The sequence below is a fragment of the Triticum urartu genome, chromosome 2A (assembly GCF_056163025.1).
Source record: "Triticum urartu cultivar PI428250 chromosome 2A, HENAU_Tu73, whole genome shotgun sequence".
Lineage (NCBI taxonomy): Eukaryota > Viridiplantae > Streptophyta > Magnoliopsida > Poales > Poaceae > Triticum > Triticum urartu.
Genome location: NC_141874.1, coordinates 45,346,132 through 45,361,387, shown reverse-complemented (window position 1 = coordinate 45,361,387; position 15,256 = coordinate 45,346,132). Strand labels below are relative to the sequence as shown.

The following is a 15,256-nucleotide window of genomic DNA, read 5'->3' as shown; positions in this document are numbered from 1 at the left end:
ACATGGTTATTTTACAGGAATTTGGGGGCTTAGTCGTGCCCATTTTTTATTTATTATTGGTTGTACATGTTGTAGAACTCTTGAGTTATTTTTTTTTCTGAAAGCCTGAAAGATTATTAAACATGGCGATCTTTTTATCTGGGTGGAAATTTGAAATTTGTGGTAAAAATATTTGGCAGAATAAATTAACGGGTTTGAAATTTATGAAAGCAACAGAATTCGTGAGCAAAAACCATGGTCTGTGCTAATTGGTTTTGTTTTAATATTAAAATATTTTATCAGAAGATTACCGAGGTTTGTATTAAGTTGGGATGTGTTTGCCGTGTTTCAAAAGGAATCGGACAATTCTTCACTTTTGGAGTGAATAATTTATGCGATCCAAATTGTACAGAATCTAAATGTCTTCTTTTTAATGATTATCACAACAAAGATTATTTTGTGGGTGATTTATCACAACAAAGTTGAATAGAAGTCCTGTTCAAGCAAATAATAATGAGAAAACAAAGTCCAAACACTATCCAATGGGTCTACTCCATTCGGATCATTTTCCTACTCAACAGAAAAAAAACCAGTGCATTTTGTTGGGACGTGTATTAAGTTGGGACCTGACTCAAAGGAATCGGGTAATTCCTCACTTTGGGTGTGTGAATAATTTACACCATCCAAAGTGTACCAAATCTAACTGTCTTTTCTTTTTGATGATTTTATCACAACAAATTTGAACATGAATACAAATCCAATTTCAAACAGTAACAATAAGGAAATCAAAGTCCAAACACTATCCCAAGTGTACTCACGGCTCCAATCCATTTGGGCCATTTTCCTTCGGCTCAGCAAATAAAATCACCAGCGCCTATTTTTCAGAATCAGAACAAAAACAACAGAAAAAATGGTTCTCCTCGTCCTATCCACCCTCCCACGGGCACCCTACGGAGCAGCCGCGTCCACATCGTCGCCGACGCCGTTATCCATTCACCCGCGGCCAAGGCGGCATCCTCTCGCCGTCGCGCGCTGCTCCGCTCGTCTGACTCCGCCGCCCACCGCCGCAGCCACCGGCAGGGAGGCCGCTGCTTCTTGGGCCGGCAAGCTAGCCGGCGCCGTGCCATGGAAGGCCGCCGTCTCCGGCGCGCTCGCGCTCACCTTATCCTTCTCCTGCTGTAAGCCATCAGTCTCATTCTTCATCTTCCTTCCATCGAAGCAGTTGCCAGGAGCTGCTCGCTGTTAACTGGAGGTCTAGAACAGTTCCACGTTTAGGTTTTCTGATGCCCTTATCTAATAACGAAATGATGCGCGACTCGTTGGTGAATCAACAAATCTTTCATCTGAATTTTGTTGGTGTGCTGCATGGTAACGCTATGCGAATCAATGCACCATCAACACGAGACCGAAGCTCGAGTCTGAACCCGAAAGGCGAAGCTCAGTTCAGTTCATTCAGAGTGTGCAGCGTGTTTGGACGCTCTTTATCCATAGTCCATGTTACCAGAAAGAGCGATTCTCACCGCCGGTGCCTGCTGTACAGAAATTATCCATTTTCTATTTCAGCAATTGTCCCCCCTGTGTTGTAGCAGTAGCGCCAGCGGCAGAGGCAGAGGCGGCAGATGAGCTGCATCCACGCGGAACTGAAAATCTTTTGCATCCTCGATCGTGGTTGTGCAACGGAGAAAAAACAAATCTAATCTCTTGGTGAAGTGGTGAAAATTGTGTGCTGTGGCATAAATAGAAGATGTGTTGTTGTTTTGGAGTGGCATTTTGCAAGTTTGTTTTCCCCATTACCATATTTTCGTTGGCACACTTGAATGAAAAAGGATCATATGTGTGCTTTCTTAGTGGAAACTTCCCCTTGATGCTACGTGCTTGCAGTTGTTGGTTTGGCCAATGCCAAGGCTGGGGTCAACAAACCTGAGTTGCTCCCCAAGGAGTTCACCACCGTCATTGACGTCGCCGGTTTTCTCTCTTCAGGCCAGGTAAATTCAGACCTTAGATCTTGTACTATGAGCTGTCCGATGATTCACAACTACTGGCAAATTTGGTGTCCGCGAGAAACAGAGTGACGCTAAAAGCAAATTTGCAAATTCCCTTGTGCCTAATTTTCTTTAACATGTCGTATTGACTTCCATAAGGGTGCAACTACAAATAGTTCTTATCTTCAGAGGGTGGTCTTAGTCTCTCCACCTTTTACTTTTGGTGTTGATAATTGGAGTACATATGTTTTTTTCTTTTGACAGAAAGACTGTAAGGGAACCCCCTACAGTATAATTGGTGCAACGAACCCAAATTGCAATTACCATGCCTTGAACCTGAGTGGGTGGGAAGGCATCAGCCCCTTCCCACCACTAGGCTATGCCTTAGTCTGCTTGGAGTACATATGTTAGATAGCTGCTGACTATTTTGATTTGTTCTTAGGAAAATCGTTTGCGCCAAGAGATTGAAGACCTAGAGAAGGACACTGGGTATAAGTTGAGAGTTCTCGCACAAAATTATCCGGATACACCAGGTGATTTTTGCTTTTTCTTTTTCACATTTGTATGAGTCGCATTGTGTTTTCTTTTATTATTTTTCTTCAGTTCATGTGCATAAATACATGCAAGGATGGTATGTCTGGTCAAATATTGCTGACGATGAATATCGCTATAGCTAGTAAAAACTTCCTGACTGGCCACATAAAAAAGATACATATTATCTTGTTGAAATTATTTCCAGTACGCAATTGTTTTCAGTTTTGTCACATACTGTCAGAAATTTAATTGTTAAAATCATTATAGAAATCGCACACTTATTAGATATATTGCTGATCCTAAGATAGCACCTTTTGACCATGTGGAATACAAGTCTGGCCCACGAGGGCAGCTGCGTATGTATTCAATTGGATCGGGAATGCTGAGTCCTGAGTTTGCTGGACTAATGCAGATTAATTTGTGAATCTATGCTGATTCTTTTTACTCGACAATCTGTATATATTTTTTGATTAATGCACATAAACCTCGTGTAATATGGAGTGGGATTATTCTCTCCTTATGTGGCAGTTATTTACTCTCAAAACCAATGTAGAGCATGTACTTGCGATTATCATTGGCCAACATGACATGTATAAGCTATTATCATATAATCATTCATTAATCTATTATTCATATAATCTTTTATTCTTCTCTGTTATAGCTAACAGGAGGCATTAATTCGTGTTCTCATGACTGTGCACATGTATCGTAGCACATACAAATTGATTAATGCTGTCTTACAGGATTGGCTATCAAGGATTTTTGGCAAGTTGATGACCGAACTATTGTCTTTGTTGCAGATCCCACCTTCGGTATGATACTAAAGATAATATTCACACTACACTTGGTTTTTCCTTTGCCATGGCTATTTTGTTATCTGAATAACGAAACTGATAGCAAATTTTAGTATATTACTCTAATAAAGTTCAGATATGGATCATTTGTAAAGTGCAATTCCTGAATTAAGAAAAATGAACACTGCTGGGGAGAAGTATGATGCAGGAATGATCATGACAACCATATGGTTCACTTATCCATGCAGCTGATGTGTCATTTAAGCCTAAGAGCATACTCAATGATGTTAATTCCTGGTGTATATATTTTGTGTCTGCATAATATTATCCTGCAACAACACACGCTTCTTGATGTAGGCTGCACTATTGCACACACAAATGCATGCACCAGGGTGTGTACGATGCCATGCACATGATCCTGATCCAGAATTCCAGATTTGTTACATCAGAGTGCCTTCAATTTTGCAATAAAACTCACTTTACAGTATTTTTTTTCTGCTAGATAAGTTTTGAAACACAAGTGTTGTCACTATCACGCACTCATGCTTACTGGCAGGACAGAAATGCTCAAGCGTGGCTCTGTTTTTGTAGGTAACATTATAAATTTCAACATTGGTTCATTGATTGATCTAGACATTCCTCAGAGCTTCTGGAGTCGTGTTGCAGGGAAGTATGGAAACATGTTCTATTGGAAAGAAAAGGTTAATACGGCATATCCTTCGTAATGGTGCGTGGTTTTCCTGTAGTTTTTCCTGATCTTGCCTTTGTTTATGACACATGGAACAGGGAGAGGATGCGTCAATTGAAGGCGCTGTGATGGCAATATCGCGCTGCCTGAGAGAGCCCACAGGGGCAAGTAATTGTTCCGAGGTGTTTTAGAGTTGGAAGTTCATCGCGGCTAGACATGCCGAAGATAAGACCAGCGAATACTATATGTACATAATCAAAATGTCAGTTACATTAACTGAACATATTTTCGCCTTAATTTTTTAAAGTCAAAGGACATTCGTTTATCCTCGGTAGAATGCTGCAAAGATACAAAATCATCACCACCTAGCATCTGATAATCTAGGCAGAGTCAGCCAGGACATAGTCAGGACCACTCTCATGGCTTCCGTGCATCACATAGGCTACAGCCAAATACACCAGTAGTTGTTCTATTAACTCAGTAAGTTATTCAACTAGGTTAAACTTCTATGCTACTCACCGGTTTTTCGTACTTTGCTGCCCATTTTTAAAAACTAATATTGCGCCGTGTGTTCTTGCACATTTAGTGTTCCAAAATTATTATATAGGGTCACTTTAACATCTAGCAATTCCGAGGATCTCTATTTGGGCCGATCATTGCTCTATGGAATAATAACTTAACCTAAATTGCAAGGCACGTATAACATATCCCTTGGCAATAGCCCAAGGTTACACATTGGTCGACTCACTACGGATTTGCCATGCCACTATTTTTTATACCTTATCTAACATGTTTTCTCTTTTCCACCCATCTCTATCTCCTTATTTTCTTCTCTAAACCTAATTTACGGCTACCATAGCCTCCCCGGCCGAACTCTAGCCCCTCCTCTGTGATAATATATATCCTTCATCTTGATATTTTTGTCAATAGCCAGTTAGCATATAGCACCTCTACAACGCGATAAACCATATCCTTCAACGGAATTGCACCTATATGCTGAAATAATGCACTACCTGTATGGGAATCGCCCTTGCCGTCATGTAGTCAACAACTTGATCTATGCCTACTTGTCATTATTTTCCAGTTCGGTCTTGCCATTGATCATTACTCACTACCACATGTAGGTCTAACAATTTCATCTCTCGTGAAGACCTTTGCTCAATAATTTTTTAGATCTAAAAAAAGGGGGATAGTCGGAACCCTTGGATTTGGTGCTCAATTAGTACTAGTATCTATGAAATACAATGATGTATGTGTTCATTTTGTTTAAAGTATATATTTTCGTCGATCCCGTCTTTCCTGGCTAGATAAGACCATAACAACTGGCGCCTAAAAGGAGGCAGCGGAGGCGACCTGTGGGGCCCATTTGACCCAACGGTAGGCCACACTAAATTCCTAAGGAAATTGTGTGGAAAAAATTGTAGTCCTCCCGTTTCTAAATATAAGTCTTTTTAGAGATTTTAATATGGACTACATACGGATGTATATAGATATAATTTAAAGTGTAGATTCATTCATTTTACTCCGTATGTAATCCATATTAGAATATCTAAAAATACTTATATTTAGGTACTGCTATTCACCTAACACAGCCATGGTGGGCTATCCAACCCCAGTCAGATCCTTAAAAAAAGGATCGCTCCTAGACCTCGCTCCCCAGGCAATGCCAGGAGCGAAACTCTAGCGCCGTTTACAGCCGTCCACTGCGGCCTCCCCTTCCGCCGCTGCCAAAGGCCTCTGCGGCTGTGGCGGCGGCCCCCATCTCCGAAGGAGGTGGGGGTTCCCTGGTTGTGGTGCAGGAGGTGGAGGACGGCCCATGTGGAGCGGCGCTGACGGGGAAAAGGATGGTAGCGCGGCGATCCTAGTGGTCTTCGATCTCCTGCCCAACTCGCCGCTCTTCCAGCCGCCGGCCGTCCTGGACCTCTGTATGGATGGGTGCATGACACTCCCGGACCTCTGTATCGGATGGGACCCGGTCGCGCGCGTCCTGAAACATCAGCCCGTGCGGCTTCAAGGAGTCGCATTCTGAAGCTTCGCATTCCGTCCACTCCATAGGGTATATCGACATGGTCTTCTATGCCACTATCCATGGTGTTGATAGTGGCGGGGAATGTCAAGGTGGCCGTCCAACGGCACTATCGTCCATGGTTTGGTGGTGGTGAACTAGTGATTCAGATCAGACGGCCGAATGGTGGTGACTGTAAACTGTTCTGCCGTCATTTCCTACGGCTCCATGACGGTGATGGTCATCGAAATGTCTCTGGGAGGGTTCATCTCTCCTGATCTCATTGTTGACTTCGGCGGTGAGATACAAATAATGGACGATGTCTTGACACAGAGGGATGGTGTGCAGTGGCGGCGTCACATCACATGTTGCTGCTAGGTTCATGGAAAAGTGGTGGCTACAACACATGAGTGACGTCAAAGATGGTGCTATTTGAGCACCCGGTCTTCAGCCCCGGGGCGAAAGCCTAGGTCACACCCGAGTGGTGATACCTGGCAATGACGATGCTTTCTTATGTCGTTACCTTGTTTAAGACATTGCTCAGATATGCTTAGACTGTTCTTCAGGGTGAAAACCTAGATTCTAGCCTTGGTTGTTGGATCCGGTGACCGCGACACTTGAGTGTCGCACCCTTCCCGAAGGCGTTGTTGTTGAAAAACCTCGCCGTCCATGTGGTGCCATGAGATGTTGGTGTGGATATGTTCATTGTTGTAGTTTGCCGATCATGGATCTTATTGCTTTGAGGCTTTTTTCTTTTTTTCCTTACCTACACATAGCATTGGTTTTATATGACTTTGCTAGTTGCCACATGTTTTTTCTTGTGTGTGAGTTGGTGTTGGTTGTGTGCATCCTAATTACGCAGAGACCGGGTGTGTGCTCTTTGTGTTATGTATTTTCTTGATACTCTATTTTGAGCCAATAAAACCGACCATTTTTCAAAATAATAACATTGTAATGCTGTTTGTAAAACTTACACGTCGACGTCATATACTAGGAACTGGAACTCTCACAACAAAACAATCATTTCAGTTTTGAATTTTCATTTGTAGCGGTTTATATTCATTTTTTGTGTGAAATGCAACTTAATTTTTCTTTATGCATCAACAAAATTAGACTTATTCTTGGATCAAACTAGTTCTTGTTTGAAGCCTCAGTCGCAGTACATATATAATTTGGTCTAATTGCTCTTGTATTTGGTTCACTTTCAGCCAGCTAGATTGATATATTGGGCGCATGCACACATACGGTACCCAATTAGTGATAGAAGAAAAAAAAACTGATCTGGGGAATTCCCACGCTCTGTCTGTTATCGATCTGGAATGTGTTCCCTGCCATAACTAAGTAATTGCCACAATATATGAGGCGATCTCCAGATTAATTGCCAGCCGCTCAGACAAATATAGAAGCGTGATCTTCTGTGATGCAGTAACATTTGACACCAAAAAGAGAGCGGCGATGGCGCGGACGGGCTCGCGCGCTCCTGCTATCCGGCAAGGACGGAGTGGCGACGCGTGGCGTATAGTATTAAATGCAATCGTATGTACAAAGCATCGTTACGTACGTTCGCAAGCGAGTTGACGAAGACGGTGACGGCGAATCTAACGAGGGAGAATCGGTACGGGATATTATTGTTCCGTTGGTACAGATGGGTTGTGACTGCTCACGTTACAATTCCGTCTCGTGATTCCGTTGCATAAACGCTGCGTGCGGGATGCCTAGGTGAATACTATAATGTAGGGCACCGTCATCTGTCCGGGGCTAGAAAGTAAAAGCAGATCTGTCTTCTACCCCTGGGGCGGTGGCGATAGCGAGGAGCTCATGGCTATGGAGGTCGCGACCGCCGGAGAGGAGGAAATCGATTTCTTGTCCGATCCGGTCGACAGGTAAACCTTGCCGCTCCCACTTTATGTTCTATGTGGTAGGATAGAACAGTTCCTTACTTTCATACTCGTTCCGCTTGAAAAATAGATTTCCACTGCTGGATCTGGACGGAGCAGAGCCGCTGTTGAAACATGGTGCGAACCAAGCGCCAGTGTGCGGGCCTGCTGAATCCAGCATTGCTGAAGCGGGAGATGCCATAGTAGCCATGGAAACTGATCTGAACAGCACTTGCGAAGCAGTAGTGTTGTCTGCAGCAGCTTCAGAGCAGTCTACAGGGAAAGACAACCCTGAAGCCCCTGGCTGGACGAAGAGGTACATCTGCACGGCATTAGCTTTACTGTGTTTGATTTGTGCACTAATTGTTCCTCCATGTGCATGCCGTGTGCTAAAACACCTAAGTGAAAAAAAATTCTGAAAATATACATCTCTATACATGCAGAATCTGGGTTGGGCATGTACCTGAGGAAAGACCCCCATGTGCTTCTAGGATGAGTGCGCTGGAACTAACACTGTGAAGCTATGCAGAAAACAAAACTGAAACTGTCATAGTTCCTGCTGTGAGAAGGAACTTTGATACACTCGGTGAAGCTTATGATTACTACAATCTATATTCATGGGAGGTTGGGTTTGGAGTAAGATATGGCAAAGCCGGCTAAATGTCGAAAGAACCAAATGCATGCAGGAGATAGTTTGTGGATGTTCGGTGAGTAGTCATTTACTGTGATATGTATCGCTGCCTATGAGTGAAGATGTTATTGACAAATACTGTGATGTTCGTTTTTTTGTACATTTTCAGGGAATACCAAAGAAGGATAACAAACGTACATGCCGATGTAGATGCCCTGCTATGATACGGCTGCTGCGTTCAGCCGATAATGGCTGGTATATAAATGAGTACAGGACAGATCACAACCATGCTCTCACTGAAAAATGTGGTGAGAAAGTTTACTGGCCTTCACACAAGCATATTGATATATACACATGTGATGTGATTATACAACTCCGTGAAAACAACATTAGCGTTGGCAAAGTTTACAATATAATCGGAAGTTTCTTCGGTTCAATGAGCAATGTACCATTCACCAAAAGAGCTCTCCAAGGCTTGTGTGGCAAGATCAGTCGTGAACAAGCTGATAATGATGTGAAGAAGACAATGGATGTTTTTGCAGAATTAGGAGCAAAAGATTCCGGGTTGTACTACAGAGTACAGCCTGACGAAGAAAGCCGCATACGCAATCTGTTATGGTCAACTGGTGCCAGCAGAGCACAATACTACTACTTTGGAGATGCAATAACCTTTGATACAACTTACCGCACAAACATGTATGACATGCCATTTGGACTGTTCGTTGGAGTCAACAATCACTTCCAGAGTGTGATATTTGGTGGTGTGCTCATCAGGGATGAGACAGAGGAAAGTTTCAAGTGGGTCTTTAGTGAATTCATCCGCATGATGGGTGGGAAGCATCCACAAACAATAATAACTGGTGAGGAATGCAATAAGATATTTTGCTTAATCCCTCGTATTGTCGAACACTGTGTTGTCAGAGTACTGACATAATATGATGACTTTCGATTTTTCTTGTAGACCAATGCAAAGCAATGGAATTAGCTACTGAGAAAGTTATGCCTGACACAACACATCGATGGTGCAAATGGCATGTGCTCAAAAAAGCAAAGGAATATCTTGGATCGTATTACACGAAACGCAGAAAATTCAAGTCAGATTTCCACAAAATAGTACAGCACATGTTGACAGTAGACGAATTTGAATCAGCATGGGAGCAGATGATTGAAACATATGGTCTGCAAAAGAACAATGACCTCACCCAGATATATGAGACAAGAGAGAAATGGGCGAAGCCATATTTCCATGGAAAGTTTTGTGCTAAGATGACCAGTACGCAGCGCAGTGAAAGTGCCAACCACATGTTGAAGACTTATGTTCCAGCTAGTTGTCCAATGCATCTATTTGTTCGTCAGTACATGCGGCTTCTTTTTGATAGAGAGGCAAGTGAGAACTATGAAGAGAGGAGAACCAAAATAGTAAGTTTTTCAGAAATTGTTATTCGGATTTTGTTAGTGTGTGATGTCATGTCATCTTATAAATATAATGTCTGCTTTTTCAGGTGTCCCCTGTAATGAGAATGAACACACCCTTGGAGCATCATGCTAGCAAGGTGTACACTCGAGCTATATTTGACATGTTTGGCCAAATCACATATGAAGCATCACAGTACAGAGTTGAAGAAGTTGAAAAAGGTAAAACATACTTTGTCAGACGACACCATCCAGAAAAACATGAAATGTGGTGTAGGGTTCTATATAAGGTAGAACTTGTTGATGATGGACCACAAGTGTTCTGTGAATGTGGCAATTTCGAGCACACTGGCCTGCTCTGTTGCCATGCTGTCAAGGTAATGCACTGCCACATCCTGCTGCTAAAAAATCTAAAAAGTTCTCTTTTGAATGCCTGTATGATGAAACACCACCTATGTGTGACAGGTACTGGATTTCATTGGCATAGATCACATACCAGAGAAGCATATTCTCAAACGTTGGACGAAAGATGCACGAGATATACTGCCAGCCCATCTGTCATACCTTCAGAAGGATAGCATTTCTGTAAAGTCAGTAACATTCAGACATTCAAATCTCTACAGCCATGCACTTGAAGTTGTGAGGTTAGGGGATGCAAATCCAGAGGCATATGGGATTGCAATGGAAATTCTCAAGATAACAATGGATAAGCTAACACCTGTAGCTGCTGCCCGTGATGGCATGGGATTGGAGGACAGAACTCATCGGATGCAACTTAAAGACAAGGAACCTGTTCCAGCAATCGCATACACCAGCGGCAATGCAAGTGATGCAGAAGGCAGCGCTATCGGTGATTTTGTAGGGCTGAAAGCACCAGAGCGGAAAAGGAAAGCTGGGCGACCTACCAACAGCAGAGATAAACCTCCATACGATGATCGGGGTGCAAAAAGCAAGAGGTTAAAACAATGCATACCTACTGAAGATGGTGACAAGTGCGGCACGAGCAAGCGCACTCGTTTCTGCATCATATGCCGCGAACCTGGACACAAGAGCACAACTTGTCCGCAAAGAGGTGATCTTCCTCAGAAGGAAAGGAAGGAGGCAAAATGCTCAAATTGTGGAGTCAGTGGCCATAGGAGAAACACCTGCAACAAGCCAAGAGTTGTTCTCCATATTGCTGCCAACACTGATATAGACGCAAATAGAATTAGTGCTTTGGTTTGAACTTATGTGATACACGATGTTGAGGGCTTTGCAGCCAGTAGATGATAACTCTCTGTAATAAGACATGGCATTTGTTGCTGTGCGGCACAAATCTTGTAACTTATTGTGGTCTGAACAATTTTTCTGCTCTGTATTTTCAAAATGGAAGTTTATTTTTCTGTAAATTCATTCCCCCGAGTGTATATATTCACTTCTACCTTAGTCCTCGCATGCAGCATTAAAATCCTATCACGGGTGTGGATGACAGCTGTGAACACAAGCCATGATGTGTGCGCTGAGCGCGAACCGCCCGCCGTTTGAATTTTGTACTGATCGAGCGCGCTCGGGGCACCACGCTGTGCTTAAATACCGATACCTTGCCTCTCGTACAGCACCCCTGACTCTCACACCAACCTCCACCACTTGCCACCCCAATCCCCCCAAGCCCTCTACATCCTGCTGCCTACGAGCAAGGTGTGCAAAAAGCAAATCGGTGTGTGCATACCGCATACAAGTTTAGATATGTCTGCGGCTCTATCCATCGCACAATCTGATGGGCATGTGTCATCAAGATCTGCTTCGGTCGGCATTCGATTCGCCGACAATTGAGGTCAGCCGACCGGCAGTGATCCGCATCATGATGTTCTCTCCCGCAGCTCCTCTTTGATCACGGTATGTACATATGATCTTTGTTGTTTTTGATCTGTTCTTCGCCTGTCACATGTCCTAGCAGTAATAACGCAGATGGCGTCTGCATGTAGGAATCAGTTCATGGCAGGGCTGATGGCGTCTCAATGGCGGATGGAGATCAGAAAGATGAGCCTGAAGTCGAATCTCGTCTTTCAGCGGTCGAGGGGATGGCTACATATGATCCAGAAGAACATATTTTAGCTGGCGGTGACGACACCACAAGCACAAGCAGCTACTGCGAGTCAACTACCAGACTCATCCGTGGATCCAGTACGGACGACGACGATGGCGCTACACCAGCTAAGCGGGCACGCATGCACGAATGAAAAACCTATGAGTTTTCTTAACATCTGCTAAGATGGGGCTACCGCTCCATAAGTAGAAAGCCTAGATGAGATTAGCGAGTCAACTAAAATAAGAATCTTTCCATTCCCCCTTTACCGCTGTATTTGGAAAATCCGAGCATGGGGGGTGGTATTGAGTTAGGTTTGTATTGAAAGCTAACTGTAGGTCCCACCACGGCTAGGTGGATTGTATGGTATCTACACGACGAAGTTGACCGTCTGTGCAACTTTGGATCTAGATTATGTTTCGCTTTGTCGTAAATTATGAGTAATTTGTTTATATGTGCATAACTATTCTGTTTGATAATAGCTATGGCACATGTAAATGCATATCCATTGGATTTTGATTTTTGTCTTTTCTTTGATATGCTCGCTTAGAAGTTTTTCTTCCGGCTTAGTGCACGCTCGCGACGCTGCTGCATCGGCTGTCTCGCGGCCCATTTTCCCAATGGATTTTGCGTAGCGGGCCGTTGTTTGTTGGGCCGGCGGACCGTTGGTTGTCCCCAAGAGAGCAGTTTCGTGGATTAGAGGGCGCTGGTTCAGATTTCTCCCTGTTCATCTCCTCTCCTTCCCAGGTCATTCATTTCGCCCGTTCCCCATTCTCCTCTTCCTCAATTGCTTCTGGAGGCGACGACGGCTTCCGGAGGGCGATTAGTGCAAGGAGACGAGTTGATCTGAGGTTGTTCTCTCCTTTGCTTCTCTTCCACTCTTCGTGTATGTGGCTTACTCACAGATCTAGAATCTAGTTATGGCGTTTGTGTGTTACTCGATCTAGGTTTCGTGGTTTCAATGCCTACATGAGCTTCTTTTCTTTTTGTTTGCGTGGCAAATGATTCTGTTAGGAATGTTTTTTTGCCTCGTTCCCGATCCCCCTGATTGTTAGAAGCAGGAGGCTTTGTTTTTCGATCTATCTAGTAGTTGGGGTGGAGAGTGGCTCTGTAGATGTGGATATTGAGTATAGTTAAAGATTGATAGATGTTCAATGTGGCTGCGCTGCTCACTTCCTCTTCGTTGGTGCACGTGTTTTCTTCGGTATTCAATGTTTGATCTATGGAGCAGATATTTTTGATTCAAATCTATCTGAATATATTGACATATGATTCAGAACGAGAATTAATCAATACCATCCGGTGTGTAGTTTTTGTTTGATGTATGTGATATTGTCCTCTAGTAATTTTGCAATAGGTTTGTACAAGTGTCATAGGTTTTTAGCAGTCCCTGGTTGATATTCTGTGTCAGTTTTAGTATATATGTTTTGACAGGAGGCAGAACAATCCATGGCAGATTTGAACACATGTCTTATGTTTTTTGCGCAACAATCATGTTTTTTTTGAAATTCAGTATTCCATGAGTAATTAATCTGTAAGCCTAGTCTCTGAACCAAAAGGTGTGATTTTTTCATTTAACATATTTTCTGGTTTCAGTGCTGTGAAATCAGTTTTTGTCGGTGAGCAGTACTGTCAGATAACAGATTTTTAATGCATATACAGCTTTTGCAACCAGGATGTTGTGCCAAGTTTGCTTCTCTCATTGCGCGGCGTACAACGACACGACCTTCGGCATGTTTTTCCGGGATCCAAACGAAAAAATTGTGGTAATGTCTGCCGACATGTGCTCTGTGTGTTTTTGGTAGGCTCTCTATTTTTTTAGTTGTTTAACTTTACTGATGCTTTCATTCTTTTATTTTCAGCTGCTGCCCTGCTCTGTGACAGAACGTTTCCCACGGCACTTTGCTGGTGACTTTCTGAACTTCCGAGCTCATGGCCAACGGTACGTTGTGTATGTGTACACAGGGGCTGACAACAAGAAAAGAATTGGTGGTGATGACTTGTGGAAGTTCATGAAGGACTTCAACTTGGGACTTGGACAGCTTGTTGTTTTTGTGATGACTGGGCGCATTGCAAAAGCATATGTGTGTTCCTTTGGTTCTGGCTTTGTTGATGGAGGTGGATCTGAAGTAGTACAACAAGAGGAAGAGAAAATAAGCACGGATGAAGAGGGACGGGTAGATGAGGATGAGAATGATGGAAAGGTCATGGGAGAAGCAACCATATATAGGCATCATATACAACACGGGTGTGATTTTGGATTTGGATGAGGAAGACCAGCTTGCCAGGATCATCGACATTGAGCAGGGAAACATTGGTTCACGGTTTGTTCATCGGTTCACACGCACCAACACCAGGAAGAAGTCAATGGTATGTTTCTTTTCTAACATTTTTTTACATTATTGAGCCTAAACGTCTAGGCTTTGCAATCAGATACGTGTTATTTTATAATGGTATAGGTCAAATTTTAAACCTCCAATCATCAGCACAGCCATTTAGCAGCATAAAAAAACAATGATAGATCACATCTACATTTTTTATTGCTCTAATCTGTGTCTCTTTTTTTGTTTATTCTTTCTTTTTTACCCAGAAAATCCCCAACAAAGTGCGTGTGCTCCTGAATATTGGAGCTGAAGGTTTTATTGGTGTTCGTTTGGGAGAAGGCCCGGTCTCCAGGGTTGGATTCAAAACATCCAAGGATGGACGCATGGTTTTCAGTAAGGAGTGGGGAATTTTCGTGTCAACTCACAACTTGGAGGCAGGGAGTGCTGCTGTTTTCACCTTTCGTAGGAGCAATACGGCCACCTTTGACGTGGTTTGTGTTGTTGACATCCTGAGCATATGAGCTTAGTTTCTACTTCCATGCTAGCCATCTACATTTTGCTGGTCTATGTGCCATGCGTGATTTCCATGAAACTTGTTAAAGTTTGCTATTTCTTATGTTGAATGCACTTTTATGGCGGGGGATTTGAACCTCGCTCCTCAAGGGATTATGCTACCCGCTGCTGGCCCATGTGACTTTTATTATTTGGAATGTGTGGCCTTCGGTTGTTTAGTATGCAATATCAGCAATATTGTCGGAGTTTCAGGAAGAATCTCAACTTTTTTAGGTGGAGTTTGGAGGGTGAATGTAGTTTCCTTTTTTTAGTTGCAATTTTTTATTTTATATTGTATTTATAAAAATAAAGCAATTAGGAGTATATGCTCATGTGTATCAACAAGGTGCAAACCGCCTTGTTTTTTAGTATATTTTACAGTTATAAAATTTATACAGATAAATATAAATGA

General features: G+C 43.0%; 2 protein-coding genes across 2 annotated transcripts; both read left to right on the top strand.

Annotated features, from left to right (window-relative positions):
* The first annotated feature begins 857 nt into the window (after nucleotides 1-857).
* On the top strand, nucleotides 858-4,302 carry LOC125528658 (thylakoid lumen 15.0 kDa protein). The gene is made up of 6 exons (XM_048693100.2): nucleotides 858-1,157; nucleotides 1,861-1,964; nucleotides 2,404-2,494; nucleotides 3,239-3,307; nucleotides 3,881-3,990; nucleotides 4,076-4,302. The coding sequence occupies exons 1-6, from the start codon at nucleotides 890-892 to the stop codon at nucleotides 4,166-4,168; spliced, it is 735 nt and encodes a 244-aa protein (XP_048549057.2). The 5' UTR covers nucleotides 858-889; the 3' UTR covers nucleotides 4,169-4,302.
* Nucleotides 4,303-8,539: 4,237 nt separating this feature from the next.
* On the top strand, nucleotides 8,540-14,972 carry LOC147983497 (protein FAR1-RELATED SEQUENCE 5-like). Its single transcript, XM_087540751.1, has 10 exons — nucleotides 8,540-8,566; nucleotides 8,660-9,350; nucleotides 9,452-9,909; nucleotides 9,993-10,280; nucleotides 10,369-11,121; nucleotides 11,868-12,104; nucleotides 12,539-12,819; nucleotides 13,644-13,734; nucleotides 13,831-14,338; nucleotides 14,559-14,972. The coding sequence occupies exons 1-9, from the start codon at nucleotides 8,540-8,542 to the stop codon at nucleotides 14,236-14,238; spliced, it is 3,234 nt and encodes a 1,077-aa protein (XP_087396877.1). The 3' UTR covers nucleotides 14,239-14,338; nucleotides 14,559-14,972.
* The last annotated feature ends 284 nt before the right edge of the window (nucleotides 14,973-15,256 follow it).

Excerpts from the sequence above, each read along its gene's own strand:
- LOC125528658 (XM_048693100.2), top strand. The coding sequence starts at position 890 with ATGGTTCTCCTCGTCCTATCCACCCTCCCACGGGCACCCTACGGAGCA. Across the intron at positions 1,158-1,860 it reads CACCTTATCCTTCTCCTGCT|TTGTTGGTTTGGCCAATGCC; the intron begins GTAAGCCATCAG and ends ACGTGCTTGCAG. Across the intron at positions 3,991-4,075 it reads TGTTCTATTGGAAAGAAAAG|GGAGAGGATGCGTCAATTGA; the intron begins GTTAATACGGCA and ends CACATGGAACAG.
- LOC147983497 (XM_087540751.1), top strand. The coding sequence starts at position 8,540 with ATGCAGGAGATAGTTTGTGGATGTTCG. Across the intron at positions 10,281-10,368 it reads TCTGTTGCCATGCTGTCAAG|GTACTGGATTTCATTGGCAT; the intron begins GTAATGCACTGC and ends TATGTGTGACAG. Across the intron at positions 13,735-13,830 it reads ATCCAAACGAAAAAATTGTG|CTGCTGCCCTGCTCTGTGAC; the intron begins GTAATGTCTGCC and ends TTTTATTTTCAG.